We start from the raw sequence: 21,180 nt of genomic DNA, 5'->3' as shown, positions 1-21,180 counted from the left end.
GCGGGTTTCCCGCCCGCGCCGCCGCCGCGACCGGACGGGCCTGACCACACCGGGCGGAAGTGCTCTCTGCGTCATGACGCCACTTCCGCCGGGCCGCGGCGGGGGATGGAGGCGGAAGTGACGGCGGCGGCGGCGCGGGTGAGTGCGGAGCGGGGCTGGCCGGGCCGCGGGGGTACCGGCGGGGCGGGGGGCGTCCCGGGCCGCTCCCGGCGCCAGACCGGCCTCTGCGGCCCCCGTGGGTGCGCTCGAGAGCGCTGCCTTGCGCTCCGGCCGCGCCTCGGCGCTGTGAGGGGGCGTTCGGGGAAGGCAGCCGGCTCTTGAAGCGACCCCGCTGCCCGGGCGCTGCCGCCGGCCCCGGGAGCTTGGAGGTGGCGGTGGCAGCGCTGCGATCTGGCAGCGGTGGGGCCGGGACTGGTGACGGGCCCGGGCCGCGCTGCTCCGCGGCTGTCAGCGCTTCCAGCCCGGCCCCGGAGCCTTCCCCGCCGAGCGGAGCGGTTTGCTGTCCGCCCTCAGCAGCTCAACTAGTGGCCCCAAACCATGGCGAGAAGCCTGGGAAAGAGTTTAATCCTTTTTTCCAAAGCCCAGGTTGCTCCCTTTGATCCGAGCTGCTTTATCCCGAGGCTGGCAGCTGCGAGGGGAGCTGGGGAGTTGCTTACGCAGCACCTCGGACTGCGGGTCTGTATTCCAGTTATTTCAGTCACACCAAGCCCCTCAACTCTGCAGAGCTCAGCACACCCAGCGCCTCAGCGCTCTTCCCTGACAGGGTTAAAGTCCTGTTCATCTTTGCCTCGGGAGCCCACGAGCCTGGTTTGCAGGCGTGATTTAGAGGGCTTCCTGCCGAAAGAAAAATATTTCAATGTGTTCAACTCCGACCTCGTTTCCAGCCTCTTATTTTGTAAGGCAAAAACATCTTGCATAACTGCTGGGAGTGAGAGGGGCAGCCTGGCCTGCAGGGAGGGAATGGAGCCAGCCCTTCTCGGCACCGGGGCAGGATTGGGCTGCCTGTGGAGCTGAGAGGCTCCCCAGGGATGGATGTCGAGTGTGTGGGTGGAGTGGCCTGTGAGGGAGCTTTGCTCGGTGTGTGTGTAAGAGAGGGAAAGAAAAATTCCACTTCTGGGAGGAGAAAAGAGGTTTCTCTTGGAGGTGGCTGTGAAGAACAACAGCATCTGGAGGAAGGCCATTGTTTCATAGAACTGTGGAATGGTTTTGGTTGAATGGAACCATAAAAATTATAGTGTTTCATCCCCTCCCGTGGGCAGGAACACCTTCTACTAGACCAGGTTGCTCCGAGCCCTGTCCAGCCTGGCCTTTGAACACTCTTTGGAGCAGCAGTTTCAGGCTGTGATAAACCTCACTAGGCTGTGCAGGAGGCAGCATGGAATTTGTGACATATGTAGTGAGTGCCCCACCTAAAAAATGTACTTTCTTTTGTCTTTTGAATAAACCCACATGAAATGACCACAGCCTTTTTCAGGGGGTTTTCATGCACGGAGATCTCTGCAGAGTCCTTCATGTGCTCAGTGTCTGGCAGTGAGGGATGTCACTGTGGTGAGGCAAGAGCAGAGCTCCATTGGTGACTTGGGGATGTCCCTGGATGAGGTGGGCATGTGTCTGGGGGAGGTGGAGATGTCTCAGTGTGGGGTGAGGGTGTCTCTGGATGGTGTGGGAGTGTCTCTGATGTAGGCGGTTCAAGCACCCCACTGACTGCTACCCTTGGAGTTTGCAAGGGATCTGCAGCAGTTGGTGAGGGTGAGTGGCTTGAATGCAGTGAAGCTTGTAAACCCTGGGATGATAAATGACTGGTGTTTCTGCAGCTCAGTTGTTATTACTGGCCTGACCTACAATCAGTTCTACACAGCTTTAATGCTGTTCTTCATTTTAGAGTTTTGCTCTCCCCATGGAAATAATACTCTTCTCATGGAAATAATACTGAATTTTGGTTTGCTCTTCCCTAAGCAGTTCGAGTTTCTGTGTTTGAACCCCTGACTGTAGTGAAGACTGCCCTGTAAAAGTGGGGCTGTCTCCTAGAAATGACAGATGTATCACATTCCAAGGCAGTTGTGCTCTGGAGGAGTTTCTAATTCCCTTGCTGTGGGTGCTCTGTGGCACGTGTTGTGTCTCCTCTTTACGGTTAAATGTCATTACAGAAGAACCTGAGGACAGCTCTAGCAGGAGAATCCCACAATAATTTGGGTTGGAGTGACCTTATAGTTTATCCAGTTCCACTCCCTGCCATGGGCAGGGACACCTTCCACTAGACCAGGTTGCTCCAAGCCTTGTCCAACCTGACCTTGGACACTTTGAGGGATGGGGCAGCCACAGATTCTCTGGACAACCTGTGCCATGGACTCACTAGTCTCTTTAGTGGTGTTTGGATTACAGACCATGTCCTTACAAAGGCTGCAGGGACACTCCAGGAGCAGAGGTGCCCTGGTGTCAGACAGGGATGGTCTCCTCGGGTCAGTGTCCCCAGCCAGCCTTTGGCTGTGACCTTATGTCAGGAAAGAGTTGTCTGAGCTGCAGATGACCCAGCAAAACAGTAAACTTGTGTGCAGGGTGCAGCCTGAGTGTCTTTGGGAAAGAAAAGCACATTTGGGGGAAATCTTACATGTTATTTCTTCCTATCTGGACCTTGATGTAAGTGGGTCTGCAGAGAAAGGATCAAATGACCCAAGACTGAATGTCACAGCAAGTGACTGCCCAGTGAGTTTGCTGCAGTGTCATGGGATCAAAACCTAGCAGTCTGCTCATGGAATACAGCTGTGATGGGAATGTTGCATCTTATTCAGAGCAAAATGTGGCTGTTTTGTCATTATTGATTGCAGCTTAGGGCTTCAATGATTTCTGGCTGATAGGAGGGCAACCTCTGAGGTGGTTAAGCCAACCAGAACTAAACCAGCCAAATGCCGTGTTTGTGCTCCTAAAGTGTCCAGTCAGAACCTGATTTCATCGTTCTGTGAAAGATAAAAAAGTGTTGAACATCAAATCTAAGTTATGTATATTGCTAGAAATTTTCCGGGAAGAACTGGTGACATTCCAAATGCTGTGGTTTGGTGTTTTGTGGGTGGAAAATGAGTTAAACCTTTCCAACACACAGATCCTTAAGTGGTTTCTGTCACCAGTCTTCATCCACCAGACTGACTGTGGTTCTTCATGCAAGAATCCTGTTTGTCAGGTGGTTCTGTCTGACTGCTGCTGGTGGTTTGTCCCTTGGGTTTAGCTGCACAAGTGTCACTGGTTTGAGGCAGATCAGATCTGTAAATTTGTGCTGTGGCTTCAGGAGAACAGGACAGTCAGTCCCCCATGAAGGTGAGTAAAACTGTACTTGCCCTGTCCCTGTTGTTATCGTGGTACAGGATAGAATATTTGTTCCCCCTCAGCTTGGTTCGTTCCCCCTCAGCAGCCTTTAAAGCCTGGGGAGCTCTGGAGCACTGTCAGAGATGCAGATCCTGGCTGTGCTGCCACACTCCCTGGGCTGTGTGGGTTCAGTTTGGGTCTGTTGCATGTGCTTTGTAATTATTCCCTTTTCTACAAAGTATTTCTCCCATGTTTTCTCCCATCCCCAGATCTACTGCATATAGTGTGTGTTACACTGCAGCAAAACTACAACCTGTCATGCCTGTTCCCTTGAAAGGCGCCTGGATGCTTTAAACTTCCCAGCTGGATTATTTTGTGTCCTCTTCCAAGAGGGGACAAGATGTCGGCTGCTAGAGGACAGTAAAACCATCTCAGATGCACACTATAATTTTCTGCTTGTCTCCAATTAAACTGATTACCAGCTCTCTTTGTTGTTCCGAGCTCAGGCTATTCCACATGCTGCCAGCATGTACTTTGGCAGTGGCGGGCGCTGGGATTTCCTGCATTGTTTGAGTCTTTGCCATTGACCTTCGTGGTCCTTGTTCTGGCACCGCCTCTGCTCTGGCAGGGTGCAAAGGGCATTATTCAAACCCTGAAAGAAAAGAGACAGAATTGCTTTAAAGACATTGAGGGCTCTTTGTACTCAGTGGCTCCGTAGGGTCATCGCTGCAAAAAAGAGGGGAATTACTGGGGTTGTCAGGATAATTACTGCTTTTTTATTGTTCTCATCCCAGTCTAGATGACAGTGGTGAGATTTATAGTGAGTCATAAAAATAAGCCATTCATGCTGCATTAAGTGGTGTCCCTTTTGGACGGAGAGGGGAGAAGCCTGGGTTTGGTTCCTCTTGGGAAGTCTCATCGGTGCTGGAAGCACTCAGCTGTGCTCTGGGTCTTTCCCAGCTCCATACTGGGGGGGCTGTGGAAGGCTCTGATGGAGAGGCCAGTGGGATTGTGCTGGAGCCCTTTTGCAGCCTGTGCTGTGGGTGCTGGTTTGATAAGATCCCTCTCTCTGTGCTGCTGGAGATGGGCACACCAGGGACACACGGGCACCTGCCACAGGGGAGGTCACATAACCCACTCCTGCCACCATCCCCATCACTGCGGCCGTGGCTGTCCACACCAGTAAATCATTTGCTCAGCCTGTGCCTGGAGCCTTGTACCTTGAACCTGCTGAAGAGCTGGTGTAGTAACAGAGCAGTGCTCAGCTCGGGGCAAAGGCTGAAAGCACTACTTGATGTGTTGTTCCCCTTTCCATCTGGAGCCTTCCTATGCCTGTCAGGTGCCTGCAGTCGGTCTGGGAACAGCTGGTCTCATGAAGATGTCCCTAGTGTGGCTGGTGGACTGATGAGAAGGGCAGATGAAGTCTTTGGAGTAAGATCAAGATGCACCTTCTGCATTATTGATTCATTTGCCTGGTATTGTGCAGGTTGAATTAAATTATCTGGAGTGAGATCCTGTACTTGATGTCATAGAACAAATTCTAGAGTGCTCAGGTTGGAGTAAGTGCTGGACTTCTTGTAAGTTGAAGGATTAGTTGAAGGGTTGACAGTGCCAGGCTGACCTGCTGCTCCTGTGCCTCAACCCCTGCTATGCCACAGGTCTGTCCCCTTGTGATTTGTACCCAGAAGAGGAGAGGCCTCTGCAGTGGGACAGGGACAGCCTGGGGAGCCACAGCTGCCTTGAAGAGCTGAGCCTCCCCAGGGTGACTCATCTTGTGTTCCACAGAACCTGTAAACGAACTTGGGTGGAAATGTGAGACACAGCGAGCCCTGATGTGGTTGGAGTTGAAATCCCAGGCTCTCTGCACTGTGTTGGTGCTGAGTTTAAGCTCTTTTCTGCTGGGGAAGTAAATGGGTGCAGTGGACAACTCAGACACGTGACTGCTGGGGCATGGTCATGGAAAATTGGCTTGGTTGTCATGGTTATTTGCTCTGATATAACTTTTCATAACACTGTCAAGCAGCTTTTTCCAAGCCTACTGGAATGTATTATTCTTTATTTCTTCCTTTCTGTTATTTTTTTTAAGAAGCACTATCAGAGAATCTGTATAAAACATTGATTTTTCTTGTTGTGGGTAATGAGCTACAGGCTTTTCTAACTGACTAGGGCTCTTTTTGCCCCCCTTTTTGCAGCAGATTAGCACAGAACCCCTCTGTTTATTTTAGCTGTAGCTCAAGGTTATGATTTAGAGCAAGAGAAACTAAAATAGCAGTTGTTAGCTTTTCCAGTCTGATGAAATCAAATTTGCCTGATTTTAGTCTCAACTCCTGCCTTGTTTTTTCTTCAGGGATGGAAGTCATCACTCTCTTGCCTTCAGCAGGGCTGGGTTGCTGAACTTACCCAGTGGTTTCTCATCTAAGAAGGTGTTGAATAGCTTTGGTTTGTTCCTGTACAGAATAGGCTGGTGTTTGTTTCTCTCTCCTTGGGAAGCTCAAGTGCACATTACAGTAGGGAACAGCCTTATGTTGGGATATAAAGGTCACAAGTGTTTCCTTTCACCTCTCCAGTTGGGAGTCAGGCTGACATGCACGGGAGGTAGCAAGGAGTCTTTGCAGCAAAAGGAGCTTTTGGGGCATTTTTCTTGAAGGAGACCTGCACACCAGTCAGTCCTTTCTGTGTGGGGTCTGTAGCCGCCTTTGTCCAGCTCTATCAGAGCTTATTTCCTCCTCTGGAGAAGAATTGGTGTCGTTCCTGCATCCCACGGACTCTCCCCATTGCTCTGTGTGGGAGACCTCTGGCACCAGCAGTGTGTTGTATCCAGCTCTGGGACAGTACTCTGGTTTGCTCACCTCCTATTAAATGTTTCCAATATGAATATCGGGTAGTAACAGAATATTTTATTTGGTGTTTTTAAAATGTATTTCAAAATGTATTTTAACTTCTCTTTCCATTGTTGCAGGTGAAGGGGGACAAGGGTGTCTGAATACTGATGAATGAGCTATGATGGATAACAAAGACTCAGAAGCTGAGATCCACCCTCTGAAGACTGAGGATGTAAAAGTTCAGGAGAACCATGAGCACCCCGTGGAGAGAAGGATTATCAAGTCCTCGGGGCTGTCCCGGCTGTCCCGGTGGCGCACTGCCGCCTTCTTCATCTCCCTGTTCCTCTGCCTGATCATTGTGTTTGCTTTCTCCTTCATCATCCCCTGCCCGGAGAGGCCGGTTTCGGAAAGAACGTGGTTCCAATACTACGACAATGCAGGTGAGTTTGCTGCAGCAGAATAAATACTTACCAGCAGTCCTTTCCCTTTCTGTGCCACAAATTTGGGTTGTGGGCCTCTACCTAAGCACAGTGTGGAGCTGGACCTGCAGGGATGCAGCCCTTGGGAGCCAGAGCTGTGAATACCTGACCTGGATAAGCAATGGCCCGTCATAATTGAAATGGCCTTCCAGGAGGTGTTTACAGGATCTAGTGGAGAAATTAGATGCTGCCCTGAAGTGCTAACAAGGTAGCAGGCTGGCCTCATTCACGGAAAAAAAAAATGAGGAAGGGTATCTGGGAATAGAGATGTTGAAGTTTGCTCTGTGAAATGTTCCCTTGAAGTTTGAGCTGAGGTTGGAGGCAGTTAGGCATTTTTCCTCTCTCACTTGGACTTTCTCCCTTTTCCCCACGGCCAACAGGAAGAGAAGAAGAAGAATTCCATCTTGTTTTTTTTATAAATTGCTTTATAGTTACTATGGCTATTTTTATTCTGGTTGCTTCAGTTGGCTCTTTAGCCTGGGTCCTGCTCCCCAGTGGCTCGGCAATCGCTTCGGGGAGAGCTTTTCTTTAATCTTGTGTGCAGTGGGTTGTGTTGGATGTGCTGTAAATGCAGAGATAGTGCTCACAGCAGGGACTGAGCTGTGTGTGGTGCTGCAGACATCCCAGGTTCTGCTACTCTGAGCTCAAGAAAGCTGCTTTTAACTGATAGGAAGATGGAGTATCTGTGTTTTGTTGGGCTTGGGTGGGGGTTTATTTATTCTTCAAGAATAGCAACCTCATACCAAAACCAGAGTTGTTTTTGGTTCAGTATAGTTCAAATTCTGGCTCCTTGGCTCTTAAAAAAGACAAATCCTCTGGGGAATAGCAAATTTTAAAAATCCTTTGGCACTAATTTCCTGTCCTTGGTACTTGTGTATGTGGCTTTTTTTAATACAAAAGCCAATTTGTCCTGATGTTACACTGTCCAAGTGAGTAGGTCTCTAGGAATTCATGTTTTGCTCCAACTTTGTCTGCTGTGGGCTAAGAAAATCCTCACCAGAGCCTGGCTTGTGATCCCTTGCAGTGGCCTACCAGTTCCTTGCTCTAGAAGATGTGAACAAAGACAACGTGCAAGATGTGCTCTTTGCTTTCAAATCCAGCAACGGCAGCAGCAGCTTCAACAGGTCCTGCCTGGATGAAGGTACCTGCTCCAGAAACGCCCTGTAGTGAGGACTGGCCTTTCTCTTTAGTTCCAGTTGGTGACTGGGAGAGAAAACTGGGTGGGGAGAGGAGCTGGCTGAGTCCCAGCTCCTGGGTGGTGTGGGGCAGCAAAGGCGGGTGCAGGGGGATCTCCCTGTGACATCTCTTCTCCCCAGGACTGCCATCTCCCTGTGTCTTCATTGCTGCCGTGTCTGGCACGAATGGCAGTGCCCTGTGGGAGAGCCCTGCTGCTGAGGACATGCAGTGGCTGCAGTGTGGCATCCAAGAGCTGGGCACAGCAGAGGCCCCGGGCTGCCTCGTGGTGGGGAAGCCACTGTCCCTTACAGCGCTTGACCTGCAGACAGGTGAGTGCCAGCAGAGCTCTGCTGCCATACAGGGCACGGGCCACTTGCTTTCCTCACCTGGTGGCCTCCAGGGGGGGCATCAGTGTGATGTGACTGGCTGGTACATGAACAATGGGCACTGGGTGTTTATTATCTTGGAAGCCTTGCCAGAGCTGCTCGCTGGGCGTTGAGGAGCGCGTGCTCTGAGCCTCGCTGTTCCAAAGGCTGGGCTCTGGTGGGGGTTTGTGCCAGCCACTGTTTCATAAGACCAGTGTTCCAACAGCTTTTGAAGCAGGAGGAGCAGTCACTGGCTGTGAATGTTACTTTATACTCTCCAGGGTTAGACACAACCCTGCACCTGCAAAGTTTCCCAGTTATTTGTGTGTGTGTGCCAGGAGCACCTGCTGTGGCGAGAGGAGTGGGAGTTCTAAGCATTTATGGTTTTAAAGTCGTCAAGGAGAGCACTTGTACTAAGTGTTTGCCAGTCTGTTTCAGTAGTCCAGAATTCTGCCTGGTTCCTCTGGAAAGGTTTCTTCCTTTCTAAACTTAGAGGTGGAGAAATTCATCATCATCTTGCCTAACGTGGGTGGGGGTAAGGAGTGCCTGTACTACTTTAGGAACAGTGATCATCTGCTGCACCTTGAACCTTTCTTGCTGGTGAAGCCTAAAATACATTTCCATTTTGGGGGTCACTGTTTCAAAGGTCTACACAACAAATGTTCTCCCTAGGATCCCATCCTCTGTATCTAGTATTGAACCTCTCACACCCTGTTTTCCAAAGACTGAAAAAAAGAGAAATAGCAAGAGGTACAGCTCTAAGGAATTTGAGGAAAATCTGGTGTAGCTTTTAATTTCCAGTGTAGATGGAAGTGTAGATACAGAGCTAGAAAGTTTCTGTACCAACAGAGATATCTTAGCACCGTTTCTCTCGTGTGTAGGCTTTAGCACAGGCTATTTTTAGACTATTAATGAAGTAGTTGCTTTCAGGTCAAAGTGTAGAAGTTGGCTGTGGAGCCAAAGGCTTGTAACTAAAGACAGCCATTAAGTCAAGTGTGGAGAGAAGGAGCCAGGCTCAGCTAAAGGTCACAGCAATACAGCAAAGAAAACATTCCACAGATAACTTTAAAGCGAGAGAGGAAAAAAATGCTTCAGATAGAAAAGGGAATAACCCGGCAGTTTGTGTATTTGATGCCTTTTTGCTATTAAGTAGGTTAAGAATGGTTTCTGAGCGTAGTTGACTGGGGGTTAGGAGGGCAGAGTAGAATAAAATGTATTTAAATAGGCTAAATGTATTCAAAGAGGCAAAGTCTAACTTACATCACAGTGTGCTAAAAACAGTAGCCAGCACAATCTTTAGCTGTTAATGATTCATCATCGTGGAGGATTTGGTGAGATTCCAGGGCTCTCAGGCTGTCTAGCCCCTGCCTGTAGGGAGATTGAAGGAGAGATAGGCAGATTATCATCTGGATGTGTCTGATGTGGTTTTGATCTTTAAATGCTGATGAAGTTAGTGGTTTTTTTATCAGTTGAAATTGTGTTAAGTCCTGTTTTCTTCATTGCCACAAGAAGTGACCTGAGCAGGCAAGAAGGGAAGTGTAGGAGTGCATGCTCCTGCCTGTGTGGGACATCCAGCATTCCTGCATGTTTATCTTACCAGCAAACTGGGACACATAAGAGCTTAAGATTAACTGTTCCAGGTCAAAGCAAAAGTCTTTGTAGCTGTGTATTATTCCATCTCTGGCAGAGCCAGAAGCAGAGTCTCAAGGAAGAGGACAGGAGTGTTTTGTTACACCTTCTCTCTTCACCCGATCCTCCAGCAGCCTGAGCTGTGAGCCCTGTGGGTGGTTCTGGTCTCCTGAGGGATATGGCAGGAAAGGCACCATGATGATAAGATGTATGGAACTGCTTCTGTATGAGAAATCAATAAATAAACCAGAACTCCAACCTGGAGAACATCTGACAGAGAGAAAAGTCTCTGGGCCCTCTGTGGCTGCATGAAGTGAGAGCTGAACTCAGTCATCTAAGTTCTGATTTTATTATTCTTTCCAGACAAAAAAAATCCAACCCTTTCACCCAGGTTAGATTTGCAGTCTAGGCACTTGCCTGATTTCCATCTTGGCTCCTCTTGCCGTGCTTGTGCCGTGACCCTGGGCTCTGAGGAAGCTCTGGGGCACTGCAGATGTCAGACAGGACAGTCCTATCTCCTGCTGATGGAGCAGGAGGGGGGCTGGTTTCAGCATCTTTGCTCTCTGGGGGCTGAGTTGGAGCATGAAAAGCTTCTCAAGTGCTTGGTGTTGAATTCAGCTCAGTGTCACCTGCTTCTCTTTAACTCAGACTGCTCTTTTAAGAGAGTAAGATGCTTTCTCCCACACTATATCTGCTGTCTAACCATCAAAGATTAGAGCCTTCTGCACTGACAAGTGAATTTCATCAGCCTGGTCTTACTCTTGTACCTTTGGACTGTCCTGAAGCTAGAATGTGGTAATTAAAAACTTCACTTCTTCCTCTGCCTGCTTATTTTCTTCGAGGGCAAAATTCTTTGCCTTCCCATGATTTCCTAAGGAAACTAGGAAATCTGCTCTCTTCACTTCACATCTGTTGTCATAGTAACAAATCCAAGTGTTTTTTTCAGTGTTGCAATAAAAGCTTTGGTGGAATCCTACTGGAAATACAGCCTGCTTTAAATTATTGCAGACAGCATCAAATAGTAATTCCTTGGCTTTCAGTCCAGCTGCCTTCTTGACAAAGAACAGATGATTACTTTGCATTCCTGAAATGATAATTGTTGTGTGTGGTGCTGGGTAAAGGGGAGGGTAAACATTTCCCCTCTGAGCACCTAATCAGACATTGAAATGTTCATTAGAAAGAAACCCCCCCAGCAGTATCTTCCCTGCCAGATTCCACTGCAAATTCCACTAGTCAATGACTGGAAAGTGGCCAACAGCCTTGGGCAGTGTATGGATAGAGCCTCTCAACTGGTCTGGAGCTGTTGAAGAGAAGCCCACCCCAGCCACCCCCTGTTTTTCAAAAAGGAAAGCTTTATTACCTGAGTTTACAAACAAGTGTGGGCTCTGTGTGGTGTTCAAAGAAGGGAGAGGTGGGATGTGGCCTGAGCTGTGGCTTGTCATGCCACTGGGGAACATCTGCAGGAGGCAAGTTACAGCAAAGAAGGTTCTGCCAGGAGTAGCAACAATGCTGGTCAGAATTCAGCTGCTTTATGGTCTCAAAATGTCTGTGCAGAGTTAAGTGCACAGCAGCAGGGATTTAGATCACAGCAAAGGATTCCCAATGCTGTGAACATGCTGGGAAGCTTGTTAACCAAAGGCACAAGGAAAGAAAGCTGTTCTTTGTGCTGGGGTGTTTGGGTGCATTTCTGCAGGCAGCTAGGATTGCTTTCCAATGCAAGATGAAATTGTAGATACTGGGATTCATTGGTAATGCAGAAGGGCAAGGAAGTACCCCATGATGAGTATAAATGTGGCTGGCTTGTGGTGCTGATGGGCTGGAACAGGAGCATTAATAACCTTTCGACCTAAGGTGCCTTTTAGTGACTGTTTCCCACTAACTGTCTTCCAGGGCAAGTTCTGTGGAGGCAATCCAGGGACTTTGGAGCTAACTATACTCTGCTGACCCCTTTGTCAGTGATTCCAGATGTGGATAATGATGGAGTTCAGGACCTGATAATCTTTATTACTAAAGGAGACCAGGTATGTCACCCTGAAGCTCTGACAACCCCAGTGGCTGGTCCACAGGGGATGGCAGGAATGCTGTTTGTTTCAACCTTGTAGTCTAAGAGGAGGTGTCTAGAGGTCTCTGGTTTCTGTGGGTTTGGGGTGGGTTCTTTCCCACCCTCCAGAGATGCACTCCCAAATCAGCACAAGTGTTTTATGGTTTAAAAAAATGAAATAAATCAAAGAGCTGGTCAGTAATCCCTCCCCCTTTTCGCTGTGTTCTCCTCACTGCATGTTCCTGGGCTGTCTGGGGAGCGAGCCTGGGCAAGATGAGCTTGCAGTTTTCTGCTTCTCTGCTTGGAGAAGTGGAAGTGAACAAACCCTGACAGCTTTGGCTCTTAGATCAAAGCACAGCTGACAGTCAGTGCTTTTGTACCAGCACTGCCCTGCTCTCATCCCTTCCCTCTCTCTGCCTGTGGTCTGCTTTGCACTGCTCTTCCCAGTGTCACTGTGCTGGTTAATTCTGATCTGAGTTCATTTAGTGAAACAGCTGCTGGTTGTATTATCTTCCTCCAAATACTGCTTTTCCCATTTCTGAGAGTGGGAAATCATGTAGCTAGGATGTTTTTTCTGCTAAAATATCTGCATCCATGATGGAGTGGCACAGCATTGTCTGCATGCCCAGTCTGTCCTGTTCAAAGCACACAGATTACAGTTCCCTGAGGGTCTGATGGGAGCAGTGGGAGCCCCATGTCATCATACCAGAGTCATGGAATCATTAAGTTAGGAAAAGACCTCTGAGGTCATCGAGTCCAACCTGTGACCAATCCGCACCTCACCCAGCCCAGAGCACTGAGTGCCACCTCCAGGCTTTCTGTGAACACCTCCCACAATGGTGGCTCCACCACCTCCCTGGGCAGCTCCTTCCAGTGTTTAACAACCTCTTCTGTGAAGAAATTCCTCCTGATGTCCAGCCTGAACCTCCCCTGATGCAGCTTGAAGCCATTTCCTATTATCCTGTCCCTTGTTTTCTGGGAGCAGAGCCTGACCCCCACCTGGCTCCACCCTCCTGTCAGGGAGTTGTAGAGAATGAGAGGGTCTCCCCTGAGCCTCCTTTTTCCAGGTTGAGCTCTACTAGCTTCCTTAGCCCCTCCACACAGGACATGTGTTCCAGAGCCTTCCCCAGCTCCCTTCCCTTGCCTGGACCTGCTCCAGCACCTCAGTGTCCTTTTGGAATTGAGGGGCTCAGAACTGGACACAGCCCTCAAGGTGTGGCCTCACCAGTGCTGAGTACAAGGGCAGAAGCACTCCCTTGCCCTTGCTGGCCACACCATGGCTTGTACAAGCCAGGTGCCAATGGCCTTCTTGGCCAATATCCTCTATAAGAAAACAGGGTTTTGCTATCCAAGGTATTGTTGCCAGAGTCCTTAGAAATTTTATCCTCTCTGCCTCCTACAGTTCTCTTCTGTTTTCTTTCCTCCTTGCTTTTGCTATCCCAGTTATCTCAAGACTTTTGTTTTTTTTAATCTTAGGCAGCCAAGAAATGTTTGAATGTAGCCTCTGTTCTGCAAGACTGCCTTTTGATCTGTTTTCCATTTAAGCTCTCTTGCTATCTTGGTATGAAATCCCTTCCTCCCTCTGGACTTGGCAAGCACTCTGCCAACTTAAGGAAAAGTATGTTCTCTTTTGAGAAATCATGCAAATATAGGAGCTGGAGTGGAGCTCTGCAGCTTGAGAAGGGCAGCATGGTCAGAAGGGAGATTCAGCACTCAAGTAGGGGAGCTTTGTTGCTATCAAGGGCTGAAGTTGAAAGGGCAGAGCTGTGAGCAGTCTGGGGAAGGGTCTGTGTGCAGCTTTTTCAGAGTCCCATTGACCCCTACCTGCTTCAAGCTTCAGCACAAGCACATCCCAGAAAACACACCAGTTTTTGGGATCCATCTCCAGTGGCAGCACAGAGGGGTTTGGCAGTGTAGCGGGGAAGGAGCTGTGTTTTCTCACTCCCTGTATAAATACCTCTGGCTGTCACTGTCCCAGGGCAGCCACTGGACCAGTGCTTGCCAGTAAAGGTGCAGCTGATCTACCAGAGCTGGTGTGTGTCTCCTCCCAGTGCAGGAGGCTAGGAACAGCTGGTGGATATGTTGCTCTCCCTCTCCAGTTGTGTTCTCATTCATCCCAGCAAACTCTATCCCTGCTTCACCTGCCAGACTCCACAGATTCACTTTGGGAGTAGTAGATTTCCTTCTCTTTCCCAGTCCCTTCCTCTCAAGGAAGAGGGAAGGGTTCCTGCCGGACTCAGCATCTCTGATGGTCTAATGTTTCACTTGTCCCTAAAGTGCATTGCTCTCCCCAGACTCTGACTTTGCCCAGACATTTGAATCTGGTCTTGACTTTAACCTTTATTCTCCTGGGTGAAATATTTTTGTGGATTTTGTAACCCTGCTCAAGGAATAGAAAGAAACTTATCAGCTCTTTTGTCTCCTTGAAATCACACCAGCCTAAGGAGGAGTAGATTAGGGCACTTAAAACATTTAGCAGAGCTGCCATGTGAAGCCAAGTTTCCCGCATCCATATATGCTGCATTGTTCCTGCCTTTAGGTCATCTCCATCTTAGGCTTGAATAGATCTTTACTGTCCTTACAGAGCTGGGGCTGCTGTTCCACAGTCCCAGTCTGCAGGGAAGGTGGGTGGCAGAGGTAACAAAATCTCAGGGCAAGTGGCTGTGCTGGAAGTGGTTTTCAAACTTGCAGAGGAATTCAGAGCAGACAGGTAACCAAACTCATGCCCACTTCTCCAAAACCAGGGAGAGACTTTCCACCCAAGCCTGTGGTGCTCTCATTCAGCTGCTGTTCAGTACCATCTTTAACCTTAGTGGTTTTTGTCTTCAATCCCTTCCCTGCATAGATTAAGACCCTCATCCGTTCAGGAAAAACTGGCAACCGGATTGGCTCCCCTGGCAGCCTGACTGTGGACGGGAACCCTCGCTACATCAGGCTGGACCTGCACTCCTCCTCCTACTTCCTTTTCTACACAGGTACAGCTCTGCTTGGGAATTCAGTCTGAAAGAGTGACTGTAACTGTGAGATCAGGATTAGTAAACATCATTGGAGAGAGTGTTTCAGATTCTTACAAGCTGTGTGGAGCTTTCACCTAATCAAAGAGCTGTTCAGGGCCAAGAAAAGGGGGGGGCTTCTGCTTAAACTGTGGTTTGTTATGTACTGTAGTGATTTTATTTAACAAATGTCAAGCATGTAAGGATTAGGCAGTCATTTATAGCAAATGATTACTGTGGAACACTTGGATTATGAACAGATAAAATGTTAAAAGCTTTCAATAGCAGGCTTGAGTCTCAAAATATCACTACAACTCTATGATGCAAGCCCTAAAAATATAGTTGATCTGACAGATCTGGAAAATCAGAGAGTTCAGAGCAAGGGCAGGATAACTTATCTCTCTCATTCTTGCATTTTTAAATTTTTGCACAGACAACTCTCTCTATGCATATTCCCTGAAAGAGCTGTGCAGTGCAGCAGTTGGGATGGAAGTTAAGCTTCCCAACCTCAAGCAGGATCCTCAGTGGGAGAAGCACATTGACCGTGCCACACACCGCTTATCCCTTCCCAGGTGTGAGGTTATGTCTTGGAGGCTGGTGGGGTGGAGGGTGCTGGTGTTCCTAACAGGATGGCCTGTTGGGGCTTTGTTCTCTCCTGGCTACATGGCTTTTGCACTAGGAGCACATCCAAAACTCAGGAAGAGAGTTGGTGTTAATGGCCTCATTAACACCAGGGGTTCAAGGAAAAGCACAGGGAAAGCAGGGAAAACACATTGGGGTTTCCTATTTGCATTTACTGTTCAGGGAAAAAACTCCAAACCTCACAGTAAAACCATCCATGGTCTAAAAAGCTTAACCATTTCTCTGTCCTTGTTCAGCTTTGGAGACTTTCGCTACCTGGCAAAAGTTCCTGGGAAGTCACGGGACAACATCTTGGTTGTGAACTCAGAGATGGCTACGCTGATCAACACAAAAGATCTCCAGGCTTTGTGGACCCTCAATGTGTCCCGTGCTTTGAGGTAATATTCTCAGTGTGTGCTAGATGTGGCATTTCCTGGTTCCCAGCAACAGCAGTGTCCTGGCAGATGCAATTTTTTTTGCCTGGGTCCTATCTGCATCTTGCTTACTGTGTTGCGCACTCTCTGCTAGTAAATGTCGGGTGCTGCTTCAGGGTGGAGGAGCATAAAACTTTGATTCCTTGTTCTGTGCCTGCTGTGATGTGGCTGGGCTCAGAGTTGGGGTCATACCAGGCCAATCCAACGCTATGGCAGTCAAGTCTCTTACCAGAGTAGTTGTGGGAAGATAGAGGCAATTGGGAAAGCAAAGTATACCTAACCGTCAGGGTGGGTTCTGATCTGTCCTGCTCTTTCTCTCCCTCAGTGAGCCACTGCTCGGTTACTACAAACCTGATGTTCCTGGTGTTGTCCTGGAGAGTGAAATTGGACCCAACAGGAAGAAGGTTTGAAGGCTCTTCCTTTTAACTTCCCATTTCTGTGTATGTCACAGCTCAAGCAGGTGCTGAGTCAAGGACAGTTGGTGGGATGTGTTCCCTCTGGCTGATTTTAGGAAGCTTTAAGCTGAGAAAGGATCTCTTTCAACAGGTTATTGAAGCCAGCTCAGGCGCTTCAATTCTCTTCTCAGCAAGAGGCTTCAATGACAGAACTTTGAACCCCTTGAAGTAGCTGCAAAACTTGTGACTTTAATATGGCTCACCCCTGGTTTCACAGCTCTGTGATGCTCTGCTTCAAGTCTTTCCTCATCTTCCCATGTGTCAGATACTTGTTCCCATAGACAGTGTGGAGAGAGACAACTGACCTGACTTCTCTCTCATGGCTTGTTAGATACCTTTCTCATGAGTTCCTTTCCTTTCTTCCCTGCTAGGTTATGATTGTTGAGGGTGGATCTGGAGCAGTCCAGTGGGACCTGAAGCTGAACTCGGGAGCAGGGAGTCCTGGCCCAGCAACACTTTCCACTGCGGATCACCGCTCTGTCTTCCTCATCTGGGGAGACTTCCAGGAGCCAGGCAATGAGACAGTGAGTAGTGCTGCTGTGGGCTGCTGAGGGCTGCTCTTCTCCAGGCTTTGGGCCAGAATTGGGTGGAATTTTCCCCTTCTCACAGTGTTGGTATTCCCATCTGTCTGTGCCACTGACCCTGCAGCCTCCTGCACTGGGTGTGGGGTCAGTGTCCATAGCTGTGTCCCTGCAGGTGGTGGTGGCAACCAGCAGCTTTTGTCATCCTCAGCTTGGTTATGCAGAGAAAAGGAATTTGATGGCTTTGTGAGCAAAGTCACTGTCTTGGCTTGGTGTGGCACTGTAGGTGGCCTGGTACCTCTGGAGTTGCTGCTGTTTCCCTCCCATGGCAGCACTGCACGCAGTGATCTCTGTGGCCACGTGAATATCCTCTCTCTGCCCCAGGCAGCCTCTGGCAGCCTCAGTGCACAGCTCAGCTGCTTGCAGAGCCCTCGGGCCAGTGACAGGCAGCAGCGTTGGTGACAGGTTGTGTCTCAGAGGCTGCTGGAGCACCATCTGAGCTTCCTCTGCTTTCCTTGCTCACTCTGCCAGCCCTGAGGCAAAAAGCTGTCTCCTGCCTGCAGCACACAGGCCAGCTATTTGCAGGAAACTTGGGGTGGGGAGGAGAGCAGTCAGCAAAATCCCAGCACTTTTCCTAATGGCATCATCAGGATGAGCTGGGCTGACACGGACAAGTGTCTGGCTGGGTGTATCCAGTCAAGCAGGAGTAATAGCTGAGCCTAGTGCTGGTGTTGTCTGTGGGATAACATGTGAGTCTGAGTCCTGATGGTGTCCTGTTGGTTGCAGAGATCCAGAGCTCCCCTCCAGAAGCTGTACCTTTTCCATCCTTCCTACATTAATATCCTGTTGGAGCTCCGCAACAGCACAGAACAAATCGTTGCGTTCACTGGTAAGTCCTCTCCTTCCAGCCCCGCAGTGAGAAGCTGCAGGAGGACACTGGTCCCTCCTGGCCCCTGTGGCTGCTGTTGGGTGTGGTTGCCAGTCCAGGCACGGAAGGCTTAGGCTGGATTTCTGTGTGCTCTGTGTTGCAGCGGCGCTGTTCGAGCGGAGCCGCCACGCCTGCTATGTGCTGCTGCGAGGCCCCCAGCCCGGAGAGGTGCCAGGCCCTGTGTCCCTGATGAAGAGGAAGCTGAAGGAGGATATCTCAGACAGCAGGGTGATCTGGCTGAGCCAGGTGGATGGGGACAGCGAGCAGCACATCCGGGACCGTCTGCGCAGGATGCGATACCATAGCCGAGTGTGAGCTTGCCGAGGGATGGGGAGAGGCTGCCTCTGCTCTCCAGTCATGCTCTCAACAAGCCCAGTGCACAGATTCCAGTGGGAAGCTGCCTTTCTTGATCTGCAAACCAAAGCGTGGCTGGCAGGGAAGCACCCCCAGTGTCTAGGGGCACCCAGGCTTGTGGGGGCAGCTGCCAGAGCGTCTGTCCTCAGAGCTGATGGGACTTCAGTGCTTGGCCACCTCTGAAGTCTCATCAGCTCAGGGAAGAGGGCTTTCCCCTCCATCCCTCTGTGCCCGCAGAACTGTGCTGACTCAGGAATGTGTCTGGAGGAAAACACGTGCTTGCTGGGATGCCGGAGTTGATGATTGCTGGGATGTTTGAGAAGTGGAGTTCACTGTGCGGTGTTAGATTTCCTTTCTGAGTCAGCTCTCCTGGCTGGGGAGAGGTGTTTGGCTGCAGGTTGATTTGCAATCACTCTCTCCTGGATTAGGACCCTGCTTCAGGAGTGGTGGGGTGTGTGTAGTGACCCCAGCCATGGCTGCAGTGTGGTTGGTGTCACCTGGGCCAGCAAAGCACAGGTTAAAATGTTGTTCTACTTAGCAACTGGCCTTTTGTCCCAAGAACAGCCCCATGTGCCCTACTCTGCAGTCACCAGCCTACCTGTGTCTGTCTCTGCTGCTTCCTTCCCAGCCAGGCTGTGCAGTGTTGGTGACACCGAGAGGGAGCTGGTCTCCCATCTGATGGGTGCATCAATGTTCTTCCCTCAGTCTCATTACAGGTGGTGAGAGATTCACCCTCAGCCCAGGCTGGCTGGTCCCTGGTGGTACCACCACCACCTCTCCTGGTTTAAAGGAGCCAGAGGATCTAGGACAGTTTTTTTTCAGAGTAGAATTGCACTTTAACCTTTTCTGGGAGCTGGGATTGCTGCCCTGGGAAGCCATGTACCCAAGTGGCAGTGCCAGCTCCCTGCTCATTCAGCCTTGCAGCTGCTGAGGAGCCTTCTCCAAGCACTGTCCTGCTGCCAGGAGATGGGCAGGAGCTCCGTGCTGCCTCCCTGCCCTTGGAAGTGAAGTGATGCTGGCTGAGGACCCTCAGATACTGTTCTCTCTGCCCAGCATGGTATCCTGAGGGGATGGGACAGGTTGCTGTGTGAAGATGACATGTTTCTCCTGGAGATTGATGTAGCAGCAGCCTGTGGTGTTTGCTCTGCCCTGTCCTGGTGGGTGCCAGTGCAGGCTGTAGCAACAAGGTGCAGAGCCTTGAAAAGGATTTGAACCAGCTGCTCAGTCCTGAAAATAAAAATAACCTCTCTCAAGCTCTGCAGTGCTGGAGGGGGTTTGGCCAATGCCTCCCTCCCTTGCTGAGTCTGACACTGGGGGATGTGTAGAAACACTGTAGGATGGGAATGTGCAGGGTCAGGCATCAGGCATCTTCCCTTCAGCCACTGCCGAGCCCAAACATGCCACAGGGCAATTGCTGTCACCAGCTCACTCCACAGCCCCAGCCCTCCCTGGCTGACAGCACAGGGAGCTGGGCTGCTTGGACACCTCCTGCTTCCAGCTGGCCAGTGGCTGCCTAAAGGGTGCCCTGGTTCCTCTGCCCCTGCCCCATATCTTGTCAAGGGAGCCAGGCCTGGGATGCTCTCTGGAGAGCACTCCACAACCTTCAAAGCACCCTGGGCTCAAAATGGTGGGGTTCTCCCTCTGCCTCCCTTCCCAGCTGTTTTCTGAGGGAGTATGGGAGTGCAGGGAGGCTTCCCTGCTGTGTCCTCTGCCTTGGGTTTCCTCTTTGCTCAGCACCTCAGGCCTGGCAGCCCCACAGGTCCCTGTGCCAGTGTTGTAGCTATAAGAGGCTCCGAGGGCTAGATTGAGGCTGCCCTTCAGCCAGCTGGGGCAGAGCAGGAATGTGGCTCCCAGGCTTGCACTGTAGTCCAGCCTGAGTGTTGGATGTGGATTGTATCCTGCTGAGATTCCCCTGACAGGGAGCAAGGTGCCTGGGCTGCGTTCTCATCGCACTCTCCCTCCTCAGACCCTTACCCAGACCTGATCTTCCCATAGGCACACTGAATGTTCCTTCAGGAGAGCTGGATTTTCAGCTTTGGGGAGCTTTTCTGGCTTTAAGTTATCCAGTCTGGATACTTTGGAAATGCAGATTTCCCCATGGCAGCTCAATTAAACGCATCAGTGCCAAACCAGCACCTTCTTAACAAAACCAGTCTGTTTTCCAGCTTATTTTCCTGTGTAATTGTTTTTTGGTTTGTTTTTTTTTGCAGTATTTAATGAATGACTTTGTGCCTTGATTCAATAACTCAGCTGGGTGGTGATGGCTGTATCACTGTGTTACGTGTTAGTGTGGTTTTTAACACTGAGACTGTTTGGTTTGATTCTTTAACTTATTGCAAATTGTGCCGTACAGGACTTGCTCTAACCGGAATGGTTTCAATAAACCCTCTTTTGCATTGTTTGTAAATGGTGCCTTGCTTTGGTGCTGGAGGTTACATGAGGCTTCGGGACTTTTTTGGCAGCCTTTTGAGTGACCTCCCTGAGGCAGAACTCCCCTCCTTGGGAGGGATCCTGGTGTCCTGGTGATGCTTTGATGGCTGCTGCCCTGTCCCACTGCGGGGAAAGAAAGCGGGAAAAGAGAGAAGGGAGCATGTGAAGGGAGGCTGGAGTTAGATAACCAGGTTGGGCCAGCCTGTCCCTGCCCCCGCCTGGGGCTCCGTGACCTGGTTTTACACCCCAGATTCCTGCTGCAGTCCATCAGCACGAAAATCTCATGCCAGGGTTTGGATTTGGATCAAGCTGGAGGGAGACGCGTGGCAGGCGCTGTCTCCTGGAGCGCAGGACCATCTGTCACTGCCTGGTGGCTGCCAGCACCGAGGGCCCAAGCCCCATCCTGTGACCCAGGCTCCAGCAGCTTCCCCTGCCCCACGCCCCTCTGTCTGCCCCAGCACCGAGCTGAGAATGCCCCTTGCTCTGTGTCGGCTCTGCGGCAGGGAAGGATGCCACTCTCCCAGCATCCCAACAGGGTTTGTTAGCCGGGATATGGGATGGCACCTCTCAGTCCATTTGGGGCTGGAGCCATCCCCGGCTCTGCTGTGTGAGTGCATGTGGAGCAGGCTGGGCTC

General features: G+C 50.3%; 1 protein-coding gene across 5 annotated transcripts; it reads left to right on the top strand.

Annotated features, from left to right (window-relative positions):
• The first annotated feature begins 35 nt into the window (after positions 1–35).
• Positions 36–20,522, top strand: FAM234A (family with sequence similarity 234 member A). Of its 5 annotated transcripts, XM_085074989.1 has the most exons (13): positions 4,580–4,728; positions 5,645–5,720; positions 6,257–6,559; positions 7,623–7,739; positions 7,915–8,103; positions 11,659–11,789; positions 14,655–14,784; positions 15,236–15,374; positions 15,681–15,821; positions 16,183–16,261; positions 16,684–16,836; positions 17,620–17,722; positions 17,865–20,522. In XM_085074989.1, exons 3-13 carry the CDS (start codon positions 6,298–6,300, stop codon positions 18,074–18,076), a joined length of 1,656 nt encoding a protein of 551 aa, XP_084931115.1. In that variant the 5' UTR covers positions 4,580–4,728; positions 5,645–5,720; positions 6,257–6,297; the 3' UTR covers positions 18,077–20,522. The 5 variants fall into 5 exon arrangements, with proteins under 5 accessions (XP_084931114.1, XP_084931119.1, XP_084931118.1 ...); XM_085074988.1 differs by lacking the exons at positions 4,580–4,728; positions 5,645–5,720 and adding an exon at positions 36–138; XM_085074993.1 differs by lacking the exons at positions 4,580–4,728; positions 5,645–5,720 and adding an exon at positions 211–675.
• The last annotated feature ends 658 nt before the right edge of the window (positions 20,523–21,180 follow it).

This window comes from Lichenostomus cassidix, chromosome 14, assembly GCF_008360975.1.
Source record: "Lichenostomus cassidix isolate B80296 chromosome 14, HeHo_3.0, whole genome shotgun sequence".
In the NCBI taxonomy this organism is placed as follows: Eukaryota; Metazoa; Chordata; class Aves; order Passeriformes; family Meliphagidae; genus Lichenostomus; species Lichenostomus cassidix.
Note: the sequence above shows the minus strand (reverse complement) of the source record. Positions and strands in the feature narration are given on the sequence as shown.